The sequence below is a fragment of the Stenella coeruleoalba genome, assembly GCF_951394435.1.
Source record: "Stenella coeruleoalba genome assembly, chromosome: 16".
Taxonomy (NCBI): domain Eukaryota; kingdom Metazoa; phylum Chordata; class Mammalia; order Artiodactyla; family Delphinidae; genus Stenella; species Stenella coeruleoalba.
In genome coordinates, this window is record NC_137162.1 from 16636535 (window position 1) to 16651805 (window position 15271).

Consider the following 15271-nt stretch of genomic DNA (forward strand, 5'->3'; position numbering starts at 1 on the left):
CAAGTGGAATATTAACTGAGAGGGAAGTTTCAGCCTGTCATGTTCTGGGCTGGGAACTAGAACTCCGGAGGGAATGAAGTGCATGTCACCGCGCTTAGCCGTACGAGCCAGGGAGAGGCAGGGCGCCCAAGATCTTGTCTCTGTGCGGAGGTGGCAGCTGCAGTGCCCTTGTCTCCTGGAGTGTAACTTGGCTGACGGCTGTATGGGGGAGGCTTCTGGGTTTAATGCAAAACCTCTCTCCATCCACAGAGGTTATACAGGGAACAAGGAGAAAACATAAAGCATCATTACACACAGACAGCGGATCTCCCGGAAGTCCTGCTGGCCAAGCTGAATGCCATGAATATCAGTGAGGTGAGGCTAATGGAGGAGGGGGGGCTGGTTTTAATTACTGGAGGTTCAGGGACCTGCACAGTTGTACTGCATCCCATGCTCAGAAGCGTCCTGTTCTTCCACACTTGGTTTAATGCTCTGCTGTCACCATGTTGAAATCTGTTGAGATTTCTGAACAAGGGGCCCTATGTTTTCCTTTGCACTGGGCCCTGCAAATTATGTAGCTGGTCCTGCAGAAGATTCAAGCTCATTGATAAGGATGAGACTAGGAAAACTTCCTGAGTGCAAAGGACATTTGTACTGAGGGGCTGGAATATGGGAGCATCGGAATATAGACATCCAGCCAAAGAGAGACTTGGGAGACTTAACTCTTCCCTTCCGTCATCCCTATCAGCACCCGCTTTCCTCTTCTTCAGTAGAGACAGTCGTTCATCTTTATTCTCCATCAAGAGCTGTGCCCACGCAGCCCCATGCCTCCTTCTTCCCATCAACTGCTGCTCAGAGCGATCTGGTTCTGACTCCAAAGCTCTTGGTTTTTAAACCCACCCCCATGGCTCTCCCCTCCAGGGGTGGACGTAGGCAGGATCCAACTCTTTGTTGGTTTTTGCTAAGCTACAGTGATCTCTCACTGGGGGAAAAAAACTCCACAAGAAACCAGATTCTCGTTTTGATAATGGGAGTTCAGGAAACCACCAGGTTACGGGAGGGTCTTTATTGGTGCACATCTTCTCGACAGACGCGTTACAAGGAATCCTGGAGCAAACTTCGAGACGGTGGCTATAAACTGAGATTGGATGCCATTCCGTTCCAGGCGGCAAAGGCTTCTGGTGAAATCATAAGTGATGTAAGCCTCCACCTCCATTCCTAGGACAATGTTGAATCCTCACCAATTTTTATTCCCTTTGCCCCTAACCCCTGCCTTCTTTTGCCTGTGGATAACATCCTCTGCTCTCCCAACTGACTGTGAGAAGGAACATGCCTTACAACAACAGCAAAAACCCCCCAGCCAGGGTACAAAGCTGATGCTGGACTGTAAATATGGACCCCCAGCAGATGAAATGCACCCTCCACCAGGCGCTTTCCTAAAGCAAGTCCACGTGAAGAGACTGTTAACAATGTACCCACCTTCCTCCAGTGTGGGCGGCCCAAGCGCTCTCATGTCCTGCCATTTCATATCCCAGCCCTTTAGTCATTGGGAGGCTTGCATATGAAAGAATAGGCCTTTTGACGACTCCCGCGCCTTTTCTTTTAACTCACCCAGTTACTGTCAAAAGAACAAAACATTTTCACCCAATACCCACCTCTTCCATTCCGTGTCCCTTGTCCTCGAGCTGTTACTCTCTCCCGCTCTCTTTCCCTTTAGTACAAATACAAAGAGGCATTTGAGAAAATGAAAGGGCAGATGCTCGGCTCCCGGAGCTTGGAAGATGATATCAGCCTTGCGCATTCAGTGTACGCGAGCTCTCTGCAGAGCCAAGTAAGTGGGAGAGAACGCAGTGGAGCCGGGGGCCCCCCACCTAATGACGCACAGCCGGCAGCTATCCTGTGTCCTTCCGGTTGAGGGTATTGGCTCTGTCCTAGCTAGCTAGGTGGCGTGGTCAGGTCCCTTGGCCCCTCTGGGTTTCAGCTTCTTCCTCAGTCAAGTGAGAGATAGGACTACTTGACCCCTTAGCTCCCTTCCAGGCTGGACATTCTAGGGTTTTGACCAGTGACCACACATGGGGGCCTGTGGGCTGGATTTGGACCGCAGAGGTGTTCTGTTGGGTCTGCAGAGCGAATTAATTGCAAACCTTGCCAAACGGAAAACTTTACGTAAAAGTTTTAGACTTCTGTGCAGAAGCCAGACCTGGATTCCTCAAGGCTACTGTTGAGGTTGATTACTGAGAGCCCCATTTAGAAGGGATCTGTACTCTCCTAGTCATGCAGCCAACCCCTCCCCCCCCCACCTTCACTCATTTATGCTACCTGTCTGGTCTCTGGTGGCATCTGAGTTTGCACCCCTTGATTTGATCCCCTGGATGCCGGCACATGTGTGTATACGGAATCTCCTTGCCCATACGTGAGTTGGCTAGTGGCTGTGATGAAATCAAATGTGTGTCCAACATGTAGCAGAGGACTAAACATTTTACACGCAGTGTCTCATTTAATCATCAACTTATTTCTAGGAGCATCACTTGTTCATCCTGGTTACTGATAAGGAAACCTAGACTCTGAGTGTCTCAATCCCTTGCCCAAGGTCAGCTTGCAAGGGCCAGACTAGAACGTGCAGCTAGCTCGCCATCGCATGCTCTTTCCACAGTTTCACACGTTCTCGTCTCTTTTGTTCTCTGCCTCAGTTTCCCTGTTTCTAACACTTCTCTCCGCTTTCGGTACTGGGGCGGGATTGGACATGAATTGTCCCTGGCCGTATGCTAGGGGTGGGGAGGGTGCGCGGAGGTGGGGGTCGGAGGTTAGGGACGAGTGGCTGGAGCTTGGAGGGCCGTGGGAAGGGTGGAGGAAGAGGCGGCGCTTATGCATCTGACTCCCCAGAAAGCCCAGAGTGAGCTTTGTGGACCTTCAAACGCTCCTCCGAGGACTGGGGCAGAGCTTGAGGTCTGGAAATGGGCCTCTCCCTTCCTCCCTCAGGATGCATGTTGGGCTCTTGGGAATACCCACCCCTCAGAACTGGCTTTTCAAGCATCTGCCCACTGCTCCTGGCTCCCAGATTTACTGGGACGTCATCTGATGTCTGAAGAAGCTCTCCGTTACCTAGCGTGAGAGGAGAACCCCAGGTGTCTCAGTCTGAACTTGAGAGGGTGATGGGGAGAAAGCATGTGGAGCAGGCGGCGGCTTAGCCATGTGTCTTCTTGCCTCTGGAAAATGGGAAGATCTAAGGACTTGAGCAAGGGAACCACTGACATTATATCTGTCCCTTGAACTTCCGTATTTTCCCCAAGTAGGGGAACCATGGGCCTTGATCATCCAAGAGCTGGAGATGGTGAGTGGCAGGACCTGGAGACGAGCCCTGCTTGTTAAGCCAGTCGCTGCAAGAAAGGAGCCCTGGCCCTGCCAGGAAAGCCTCCTGGGCTCACCTGGGACAATCGCGTCGCATTGCTCTCCCTCATGGTCCTGATGCAAATGGCGGCTTTGAAATAGCTGCTATTGATCTGTCTGCCCATCTAGGTGAATTACAGGAAAGACTTTGAACACTCAAAGGCACAGTTCCATCTGCCATTGGACATGGTAACACTGGTGCACGCCAAGAAGGCTCAGACCCTGGCCAGCGACCAGGACTACAGACACCCACTCCCCCAGTATACGTCCCTGGCCGAGGACCTGAGGCTCAGCTGTGCCAAGAAAGCTCACAGGTTGCAGAGTGAGGTAAGGGGACCGGGCCTCTCTCTCCAGGCTCTTTTCCTCTTAAATCTGACCGTGAGGCAGTGACCCACAAACTGCTGGTGGCTCAGTGGGGCTTCCGGAGATGAGGAATCCCGTACCTGGGTTTTCTTTTAAAGCACCTGCCCTGCTTGTTCCTGCCTAGCTCTTCATAAGCACAATTGCACAGATCTATTAACAGCAACGACAGCCGTTTATTGAGTCCTTCTGCTAAATTCCGAGCATTGTGTTTTCAGGTATTATCTCATTTAATCCTCCAAATGACCCTATATCGGTACTCTTTATCCCCATTTTACAGAGAAGCTATAGTGAGTCTCAAAGAAGTTAAATAGCTCGTGCAAGATCATAAAACTATAAATGAGAAAGTGGGTGCTGGGACTTGGATGGTGTCCAAGGAAGACGCTTTCAAGGCGTATGGTTTTGCATGTTCAAGACTTGCCAACGGAGTTGCCTCTGGCCCCAGCTTGAGCTGGGGTTCTTCTTGGCACATCATATGTTCCCGGGCCACCCAACTTCGGAAGAGGCCTGAGATCTGCTGGGAGAGTTGCTCAGAGCCCCTTTGGAACTGACCCACTTCAGGCAGAGGAGAGTGTTGAGCAGAGGGCAGGGAAATAAGGGTCCCAGAGACCCTTCCTGAGTCCTCCCAAGGAGTCTTGGAGGCCTTCACGCCCCCCACCCCACCCCAATGAGGGCATTTCTAGCTCATGCCACCTGTTTTCTGAAGCAGGCAGGCCCGGGAGCGTTGGGAAGCGTTGGAGGATGTCCTCACTCCCAAGGAGATACAGAATGTGTCTTCCCAACAGGCAGCAGCATCCTTTTTGGTACTCGCCTCATCTCCCAGCTTGCCACCACGTTTCCGTGCCGGGAGATTTGCAAGTAACGGACCTCTGCTGGAAGATAAAACAGTCCCCCCAGAACCCTCTTTCTGGTTTGGCAGGACCTGAGAGCTGAGCGGTGCTCAGATCCGGGTTACTGTTGTCCACTGGAATTTTCCGCCTGTGTACAGCGTTTACTAAGTGACATAAACTGTCAGGAACCCGACAGCAGGTAGAGGAACGAGGGAGCAGCCACGCTCAACTCAGGGGCCCGTTTGTCACTTGAGCAGAGCCCTGGCTTCCCCTGCCTCTCGTTGCCATAGCAATTGGAAGGCGGCACGCACCGGGGCGCCTCGGTGGCCGAAGGGGAGTGAACTTGGGGCTCCCTTTAAACTGTCAGCCCAGACCCCTCAGGTACACACACCGCCTCCACCCACACAGACTCGGGCCTTTGCCAGATTATTCTGGATTCATTTATTAGTTCTTTCTTAACCCATGATTAATTAATGCCGCCTTCTGCTGCTGGGTTTTGTTTTGAAGACCCATTAAACCATTTCCACATTTGCCCCAAGACAGCTGACTTTCTAACCACAATCCGCTCCAGCGTTTATTTTTTGATAGCCCACATTAAAATAAAAATCCGCCAAGCATCCCTCTAACAGCTACGGAGACAAGTGACAGCAGAATTATTTTCTTCTGACCTACATTTTTGTCTCCCTAATGAGCATTTAAGTAAGAAGCGTGTGTGTATTTGCTGAGTGTGATGTATCTGGAGAGACTGCCCTGGCCTTGAGTTCTGATTATGATGCTGTCTGTCGTGGGTCCTTCCTCATTCTGCGAGCTTGGCTTTTCTGATTCCTCGTGTTGTTCCTTGTAGAATTTGTACCGGTCGGACCTGAACTTCATGCGAGGCGTTGCCTGTGTCATTCCAGGCACGTTAGACATTGAAGGGAGAAAGAGAGCATCTGAACTCATCAGTGAGGTAACCAGAGACCAGGACGGGTTGGGGGGTGTCAAGTATATTCCACGGTAGAGGTTATACAACAATCTGTTTGTTTCTTACTAAAGCCAGTTAGATGCTACACTGTTAGCAGTGGCAGCTCACCCAGCCTCTCTCCTTACTCCCTTCTCCATTCAGACTGGATGCCGTTTAAGATAGCTTTGCAGATCTCGAGCCAGTTCCTATATTAACATATAAGAATTATTTGCTGGATCCTAAGATGTACTTTCCTAGGGTCCCTTTGAAGAGTGGCTTGTGGTACAATGAAAAGAGGGTGGGCTTTGGAGACACATGTAGTGACTGAAATTGCAGGCCAGTACTCATTTGCTGTGTGACCTCAAGCCAGTCACCTGCCCTCTCTGAGCCTCAACCTCTTAATCAGTCAAATGGGAATGCTCAGACCTCTCTCATTTAGTTTTTGTGAGGGTCAGCACTAATCTAAGCCCTGTGCTTCTCTGGCGGCTGTATATGAAATGGTGGCTATAAGCTTGGTGGTAACTTCTTGGTAAATTACCGAAGTCTGGAATTCTAAGCTCTTTGAACTCCTGAGGAATCTTGCCCACCCCTGGGAGGGCTCTGGGATTTCCATTCACGGTAGATAGGCATAATGGAAGGCACTGCAAGCAAAAGGCGATCAGCGTCCAGCCTGGGTGCCTCAGAATGGCTCACGCATTGATTAGAAGCTCTGAGCAAGCGGAATTGGCCTCACTGTGGGAGTTGAGATTTAATTTTGTGCTTTGCTTTTCCAATGAAATCTCTAAAGCGAGTGGTTTCTAAACCTCATGGTGCATCAGAATCCCCTTTGGAACTTAAACAAAGTACAGAGCCCACTGACGATTTACTGAATCCCATCCCCTGGAGTGGCATACAGGCATGTGCATTATTTTAAGCTGCACGGTTGTTTCTGGTACCCCCCCAAAGCTGAGGAGCCCAGGGTTTCCAGCGAGCAAAGGAAATTTGGGAGCAAAACGTGAATTTCTATAGTCGTGTTCACATTCGTAGCAAAGGACTAGATCTCCCTTTCCCATTGATAAGTATCTGATTCCATCCGTCCTCTCCTCTCTGCTGCTTCATCCCACTGGGTTCTGAGGTCACAAGAGCAGGGGACGGACTGGATTCTGGGCCACAGACTAGCAGCCTTTGCAAAACGAGGTTTTATAGCTAGTGCTTAATGAGCATGTTCTTCTGCTGCTTTTGCCTCTTACCTTGTCTTCTTATTGCCTCTTGTGTGTGAGCTCAGAGTAAATATCGTCAGCATCCCCAGTCATTCAAGTACACGGCCGTGACAGACACTCCCAGCCTCACTCATGCAAAACTCAGCAACCAGATTACAAACGAGGTAAAATCTTCGGACGGCTTTGGGATGGGCTTTTTAAAAACTGCTGGATTGCTAAAAAATATGTGTGAATATTTGTGGGATTGGCGGGGGTCGCGGGAAGGATGGGTGTTTGCATGGAAAGAAAAGAATGTCATTAGATGGAGCCTCAACAGTTTCCAGAAGGAAAAAAGGCCCAGGAAGAAATCTGGTTTAGTCTGTCGTCTCGCCCCCCAAATGTGGTCACGGACCGACGGCATCAGCATCCCCTGGGAGCTTGTTAGAAATACCAAACCTCAGGCCCCACCCCAGACCCACCGAATCCACATGGTCATCTAACAAGATCCTCACGGGTTTCCTTTGCACGTTAAAGTTGGAGACGTGCTGGGCTGCCATTCGTCTGTTCTAGCTGGGCACATATTGGCTCATCATTTCTCCACTGTCATTCTGATGATGATGATGGGAAGGATTTGTGGTTGTCCGGGGACAGTGATACAGTGTGATGTTTGCCAAGCTTCTTAGTTCTCTGCTTCCTCTTCTCACTCACCACTTACCCAATTATCATTTTAATATTCTAGCAGAGGGGTGGGTCCCAGGGGAAAGAATCTCACTCCATAAAATCATCATTCCCGCTCTACTTCTTCTTAGTGGCCCTCTGACAAGTTTGAAATATCGAGTGAGCTTGGCAGAGAATGAAATTTCGTTTTTAAAATTCTCCTTCTGACTCTAACTTTTCCAAGTCAGTGGAGATTTGGGTCTTTACACATTAGTTCCAAGCTTGGGATAAGAAAATCCAAAGGGCTGTGTAGCGTGACATGATCAAGTTAAAATTCCCACTGAACCTTTCTTGCCTGCTTTGTCACTGGGGTGCTGAGGGGTAACAGTGCCTCCTGCAGTGGCCTCTGGCCCTGGAGGACTCAGCAACCACAGATCCAGTTCTAATCACGAGAGCAGATGTTTTCACAACGGCTGAGGCCGTGCAGCGCAGCAGTGGTGTGAGTCTGCCCGTGGCAGGATCCCGGGATTTTAGTAAAGGATGCAGACTGGGGTTTGGGAACCTCCCTTCCAACCGGCAGAGCTTCTCCTAAATTTCCCAGATCCTAGTATTGTCTTTACACTGTGTCCTCAGCAAAAAAAAAAAAAGTCTGCAATGGGAAGAACCACAATAGTATTCTTAAAGGTGCTTTTCTTCCCTCGGCCTATTATTGAGCAAAGTATAGGGAAGGGGGAAAATATGTTTTCTTTTACCCATCTTAGGTTGTCGGCTGGGGCTCTGTAACAAAAGATAGATTAACAAGAGAAAAGCATACGAATGTATATAATATAGGCTTTAGGTGGTGCAAGAGTCTTCACAAGGAAATGGAGTCCAGGAGGGAGGGACGGTTAAACCTGAGCGTCTTTATTCTAGGTCTGATGAAGAGTGGACGGTCGTGGGAAAATGTGTGGGGCAAAAGGGGGTGAGCTAAGGGCAGGGAACTGGGGGACACTTAGCGAGGTCTGTTTGTTCAAATGCCTCTCGGTCCTTCCGAGGTCAGAGATGAGCTTGTTCCTTCCCTGTGTCAGAGGGAGGGCAGCTCCCACAGGAGGGGAGAAGGTCAGGGAGAGGTCTTCCATCTCCTGCTGCTTCCAGCTTCCTTCAGCTTAAAATACGCACTATGCCAAGGTACCATATATTGGGGTAACGTGTCCTGAACCCCATCACAAGCAACTTGCAGTTTCTTCCCCATTCCTTTCACAGCACTCAATTTGACTCATTAAGGACTATCTCTGTTGAAAAAAAACATCTTCTCCAGGCTGAAGGTGTACCCATGACCCAGCGAATGGCCTTTTACAAACGTATTTCCCAATTGCAAAGGAGGGAACTCCAGCCCTGCAGAAATGCACAGCACTTACCTTCTTGCCTTTTTTTTTTTTTCTCCTGCCCAGCGCCTCTATAAAGCAGCAGGCGAGGACGCGAGACACCAGTACACAATGACCCTGGGCCTGCCCGAGTTTGTCCGAGCGAAAACAAACGCAGCCAACCTGAGTGATGTAAGCCTTTCCCGTTGCTGAGGTGGAGATGTGCTCCAGGGCCACATGTGTCTGTGTCTGTGATGGGACCTAACAGTGACCCTGGTGACTTTCACAGAAACTTTAAACAATGTATCCTGTAGACACTCATGTGAAATATACCTTACACAGATGTGTTGATACCTGCGTGTCAGAGCCCACTTCCGAGAGGGTGCTAATGAGATTTTCTTGGCAAAATCGAAAGCTTTTGCTTGTCAGGAATTGATTCTGGAACACCACGCTACAAATAAAAGGGGGTAGCATTTGTTCTTTGAGCCATGTAATTTTTTTTTTTAAAGAAGATCTACATGTGTTCCTACCGTAGGCAAAATACAAGGAGTCTTGGCGGAATCTCCGTGTTCAAGGCTACAAGCTGACAATAGACGCCCTCCCCTTCCAGGCGGCTCGGGTCTCTGGAGATATAGCCAGTGATGTGAGTTGAATGATATGACCTTCCATCCGGCCTAATTTCTGTTAACTTCATGTAAAACAATGTCTACGGCTGATTTTCCTGAATTAAAGCAAATCTAGCAGCATGTGAGACAGGATGTCACCTGCAGAATATATTAGTTATGAATGAGATTCTTTGACGGAGAGAGGGAAAGAAAGGCCCTGTTAATCAGAAGCTAAATGCAGGCAAAAGTCTCTAGCAGGAAGAAGATTACGATTTATTTCTAATTGCAGTGTCTAGGCAACGATCTCCCCGTAATGTGTGAACTGTCCGTTTTCTAACTCCACCCAGAATTAGAAAGAGAACTCGCAGTAGAGATTGTGATTCTGCTTCTCTGTCGTTTCCCGCGTCGGCGGTAGCATTTTCAGCTGTGTTTCAGCCACTCTGTTGATAGCATCCATAGCTTTGGGACATGAAGGTGACTTTCTGTTTCCCACAAACAAATCGCAGAAAATGTAGACTTCAAATAAATGGATCCTGTCTTTGGGGTTTGATGTTTTGTCAAGTGCAGGGGGATAAAGCACAAGTTTCTCTTTTACCCTTTTTGATAAATTCCTTTTGGGCACAGGACAAGTAAGGGGAGTGGGCCCCTCACTTTGGTTCTAAGGATCTGGTTTTAATTAGATGGGAGGAAGGGAGCAGTGTTTCCACTGTTCCTCCCCCAGGGAGGAAGCCGTGCTCTCAGGCCAGCCTCACTGTGGTTTTGCTTATAATCATCTCCTCCTAGTGTAAGAACAGGTGATTTTCTTACAGTCTGCAAGGAAAACGCATAAACGAAATGTAAGCGTCCCAAATGCCAGCCCCTGACCGCCTGGTCCCCCACCTTCCAGTTTCTCTACAGGCACGACTTTGTGAAGGAGCGAGGGAGGCTGATCGGGGCCCAGAGTGTGAGAGACGACCCCCGGCTCCAGCATTGCCAGCGGATGGGCCGGCTGCAGAGTGAGCTTCAGTACAGGAGGGAGGCGGCGGGCAACAGAGCCCAGTGCCACCTGCCCATGGACATGGTGCCCCTGGTCCACGCCAGGAAGGCCCAGGCCCTGGCCAGCGACCGCGACTACAGGACACGGTGCCACGAATTCACGGCACTGCCCGAGGACCTGAAGATGGCCTGGGCCAAGAAAGCTCATGCCCTGCAGAGTGAGGTAGGAGCGGGGGGGTCCGCGGATCACACATCAGTCCCCGACCTTCCTCCTCCCACCAGGCCTGCGTGTAAATCTCTGCTTCTTCCTTAGCCTTTCGGATCCCCCAAACGATTTGCTTGGTCTGTGCCATCTAGGTTGGAATGGTTGGAATTATTCAATCAATCAACACATATTTGTTGAGCACCTACTATGTGGCAGGCATCCCTCAAGGCCCTGGGGATACAGCAGTCAACAAAAGAGGCTAAAAATACAACAGTCAACAAAAGAGTCTAAAAACTCCCGGGGTCACGGAGCTTCCGTTCTGTGGGAGGGAGATAAAGTATAAGTGAGGCGTGTAGTATGCCAGATGGAGACCAACAGGGCGGGGAAGTTGGGTCGGGGGGGTGAGTGTGTGTGCGACTTTAAATGGGGGTCAGGGTAGCTCTCACTGCAAAAGTGACATTTGAACAAAGACCCTGAGCGGCAGCAGCCTCAGCGTATTTGAGGCTGGAGTGAAGCAAGCGTGTGGGTGGGTGAAGAGGCTGTCGCAGGGGATGGGGATGGGGTCCGAGACAGAGGCTCAGGGCTAGACTGTGTGCAGTAGGCGTGGGGGTGAGGCGAGGAGAAGAACTGCCCCCAGAGCTGACACCCACCGACTGCTTTGCCGGTGCCGGCACCCTCGCTACCGCACTTTGGGGTGGGGGCCGTCGCTGCTCCTGTTTCACAGGCGAGGTCGCGTGGGAGGGGCCGAGGCAGGACTGCCTCCAGAGCCCACACTCCCAGCCCTCCCGCCATCTGGTGCAGGGGAGTCACGCTTCCTACGAGGCAGGTGTGGACGCTGAGGCCCAGAGAGAGGAGGTCCTGGCCCACGCAAGGTCGTCAAGCCTGTAGGTGGGTAGCGCCAGCCACTGCCCCCGTGGTGGAAGGCTCTGGAGTCAGTCCCAGGCCACTCCAAGCCTCGGCTCCCTCAGCCGGGCCGGGGCCGCGGTGAAAATGTGGTCACGGTCAGCACTTACCAGGCACGTGCGCGTGGCAGGCTCTGCACCACGCGGGCGTCCGTGCATCGTCTCCCCAGCCCCGCGGCTCCCCTAGGAGGAAGGCGCTCTCACGTTAGAGCAGAGCCCAAGGGACTGTGGTCACATCAGTCCTTATCATCCATATCAGGGTTTCCCAGCTCAGGCCCTTTTGACCTTTGGGGCTGGATGCTTTGTCACGGGGGCCTGTCCTGTGCACTGCAGTGTCCCTGGCCTCTACCCTCTACATCCCACAGCACCCCCTTAGCGTGACAATCAAAAATGTCTCCAAATATTGCCAAATGCACCGGGGGACAAATCTTCACCCGATTGAGAACCCGGTTCTCAGTTGAGGGCTGGTCTATATGAGGCACTGAGCATGGTGCCTTGTCTGCAGGAACACGCCAGTGGGTGTGAGCATTTCGGGCTATGTTCTCCACCAAGCCTTCCGAATCTGGTGGCCTTCAGGGAAGCGGCTGCTTCTAGTTTGGTTATATTGCACAGGAGAGTGTTGTAAACACCTAACGGATGACTAATTGTGACAACGATGATGTGACTTAATGAACGTCAGGGTCACCTAATTATGCCTCGAGATCTGCTGGAACTGCAGTATCGTGTTGGGCACCAACCAGCAGAGTGTAGAGCAGGGTGAGTTCATCGGTCCCCACTCGGGGCACGTGGTCACTGAAGCACAGCTCAGGACCCACTTAGAAAGCCTTCCGCTTGCTAGAAGGCCACCCTGAGGTCCACGAAGAACTCATAGCATGACTTGGTGCCCAGCCCGGGACCCTCTTGTCGGTGGCCTATTCCTGGGGAGAAGAGAAACCTCCCGGGACAGGACAGGTCCTGAGGAAGTTACAGAGGCCACCGGGGAGAGGTCGGGGGCCACGCTGGAAGCCCAGCTTCGTCACTCGCTGGCAGTCCTTCCGCGGACACTTGGCTTTCTAGGCCTCCATGTCTCCACTGGAAAAGCAAAGAGGTTGATTTAATTGGTGATCTCAGATTTCAGGATTCATAGATTAATGTTTTTTAAAATGCTGACATCAACATAATGTCAGACTGTTTAACTAAGTAAGGAACAATACCAAAAACCAAACCCTACCTCAGACTACCATTTATATTAGTTACTTCTGAAATGAAAGGATATTTTAACACTAAAAAAAAAAAAAAAAAAAAAAAGCCAAAGAGGAAGAACAAACTAAGACAGAGGGTCCTTCCCAAGAAGCGCTAGCTGGCAATCTTAGACTGACACTTTACCAAATGGGAGACGTATTAGAATGATGTGTGCTGAGAAATTATTGCCTAGTTGAAAAATGACTGTGTTATGCTTCATGCATTGTTTTGAAACTTCAGGTTTGTTAAACTGGGGGGTCTTGGACTCTAAGATGGTGTGAACAGTAGCCCCGCACAGTGTCCACAGATGGCTCTGAGGCTTTAGTCTTCTCAGAGTCATCGCTGAAAGTCCAATTCCATGTGGTTATGTTATAGCGAAAGGAGACAAAGGCTTCATATGAGCTCACTCAGTTCAGCAGAATCTAGGGTAGGAACAGTAGCCCTCAGTAGCCTTCAGCCATTTCTCCTGTCCTCTTCCACCCAGGCCAGAAAGAATGCTGTGGGACTAGGGGCTCATCCCTGGGGAGAAGGTCCTCAAGGCCGTGATGGCTTAAGTCATGCTAACCTCAGGGATGTATCTGAGACGTGTGCTCCGCCCAGGCCACGCTCCACCACGAATCGGTGCTGGTTCAGTCACCTCTTAGTCTTTCCCAATCTGCCAGTGCACACTCCCCTCCGTGATCTCACGCGGGGGCTGCAGGGCATCCTGCAAAGAACAAGCAGGGACAGTCAAGGGGACAGTCCTGGCCCCGTCCTTTATGGCTACCCGGCCTCAGGAGACTCCTTAAGCTCTCCTAGCTTCAGTTTCCCCACCATCACAAATAACAACAACAATAACAATACCTAAAAAGTATGGAATGCTTATCCTGGGTCAGGCGTTTGTTTAAATATCTTGCGCGAACCATGTCATGTAGTATCTAGGTAAGAACTGGCATTACTCCCATTCTTACAGTTGCGGTAACTAAGGCACCTGTAATCTTCAGTAACTTGCTTAGGGTCATAAGCCGGCAGGGAAATGATTTGCTCAAGACCATACGGCTAGTAAGAGGCAGAGTGGGGCTCTGGGCTCCCGACTCTGGATTCGGTGCTCTCTGGCTCCCCCTGGTGGCTAGATTAGGAACCCAGGTGCCCTGGCTCCCGAGTGTTCTCTTAAGGACCACCCATGCAGCATCCCCACAGGACAGCAGCTGGTAACTCTTCTGAGAATCCGAACAAACATTTAAACCCAGACATTGTTCTGTAGATGAGAATGGCACAAGGGCGGAATAAGATAATGAGTCTGAAGCAAACCACACCCTATGCAAGGTAGCAAGGTAGTGGTTATGGTGATTCTTATTAATATGACGAATATACCCCTTCCCCTGGCCACCTCCTAGGTGCATCTGCTTATGTCATTCCTGTTAGAACTCGGGGGCTGAAAGCTGCAGCTCGTGTGTCTGCCACACTGTGCTCCAGGATAGGGGTGCCGGGAAACCCCGCGTATGACTCCGAAGGTGGCTTCTAGGCCTTCGTATATACAAGGGCAAAGAGTGAGGCTGCCATGTGGGGAAGCCAAATTCAGCTGGGCGTCCTGAGAAGGTCTCTTATTATCTTAGAATCCTTCTTTGAAACCGTCTTTGGGCCGATTCTCCTTGACTCCCCTCCTCTCTCTCCCTGTTTTATCGTGAAGTCTGGGGCAGGCGTGTTGTTTTTAGGGTCTGCGTGAATAGTCAAAGCTGGGCTGGGAGCAGAAATATCAATAGACAATTCATTTATAAGAGAGTCTAAGGCGCAGTCAGATCTTTGGGGAACCTGCATCTTGCCTTCTGACTCACCTGCGCTCGCACTGTTCAGCTCCACAAAAGGCAAGTTGAAAGCGTGCTCCCCCGCTTCATCTCACTTATGAAAGGAGCAAGGCCTGGCTGTGAAGAGGCCCTGTAGGATGATTCTCTCTAACTTAGAAATTTATCCAATTTTCTCTGTTCTTTATCAGAGTGGAAGGCAAAAGCTTTGCCGGTGTAGACTGAAAGATCGCGGTATAAAAAGCAATCTCACTGACATGGGGTTTTGAAACGTGCTCTGGGACCTGAGTGATGTCTCCCTGCACCAGTTGGAAAGCAGAGTGGAATTTGCACAGGGGCCTTAACCAGCAGACAGTAGATCAGAAACGGACCCTCTTTGAGGCCAGCTGTGAGGGGCACTGTGATTCCTGAAATGAAAGAAAACTAAAAAGGCCGAAAAGGCTGATTTCAGGAGTGGGTGTTTTGCGTTACAGCAGAGCTTATATCTAAATTAGAGAAAGGCTAGCAACTTCGTTTAGATCCAAATTTCAGATTTCCTTAGAGAGTCTCTTTCCACCTTTAAAAATGCCTAATTTCCATATGGAGAGGAAGAAAAGCAGCTGTCTCTTCGTAGGTAATGGTGAGCAGATCAAAGCATGGTAATTAGATTTAACATTTTAGGAGACTCCTAATCAGACCCACTGTCTTTTGTTTTGTTTGGAAAATGTCAAAACTGAGTTCATTTGATGCCTTAAGTTTCCCTTTTGTATACACAGGTGTTAAAGGCTGCGAGTTGCATGTTCCGTACCTACTACGGACCCATTGTCTTAAAACCGTACTTACTATTTTCTCCCCAGAATTGATGCTGTACTCCTGATCTTTTGAGTCCTTAAAAGGAAGAAGGTGGATAAACCTTAAGCCCATTT

General features: G+C 50.1%; 1 protein-coding gene across 8 annotated transcripts in view; it reads left to right on the top strand.

Moving 5' to 3' along the window:
* The window catches only part of NRAP (nebulin related anchoring protein), a 75096-nt gene that overhangs the window by 49459 nt on the left and 10366 nt on the right, over positions 1-15271 (top strand). For all 8 annotated transcript variants that reach the window (XM_079900617.1, XM_079900622.1, XM_079900618.1 and 5 more), the window contains 9 exons: positions 250-354; positions 1070-1177; positions 1697-1810; positions 3496-3693; positions 5401-5505; positions 6764-6862; positions 8765-8869; positions 9213-9320; positions 10169-10480. In XM_079900617.1, the coding sequence (XP_079756743.1) occupies positions 250-354; positions 1070-1177; positions 1697-1810; positions 3496-3693; positions 5401-5505; positions 6764-6862; positions 8765-8869; positions 9213-9320; positions 10169-10480 (1254 nt within the window). The remainder of the gene's footprint in view (positions 1-249; positions 355-1069; positions 1178-1696; positions 1811-3495; positions 3694-5400; positions 5506-6763; positions 6863-8764; positions 8870-9212; positions 9321-10168; positions 10481-15271) is intronic.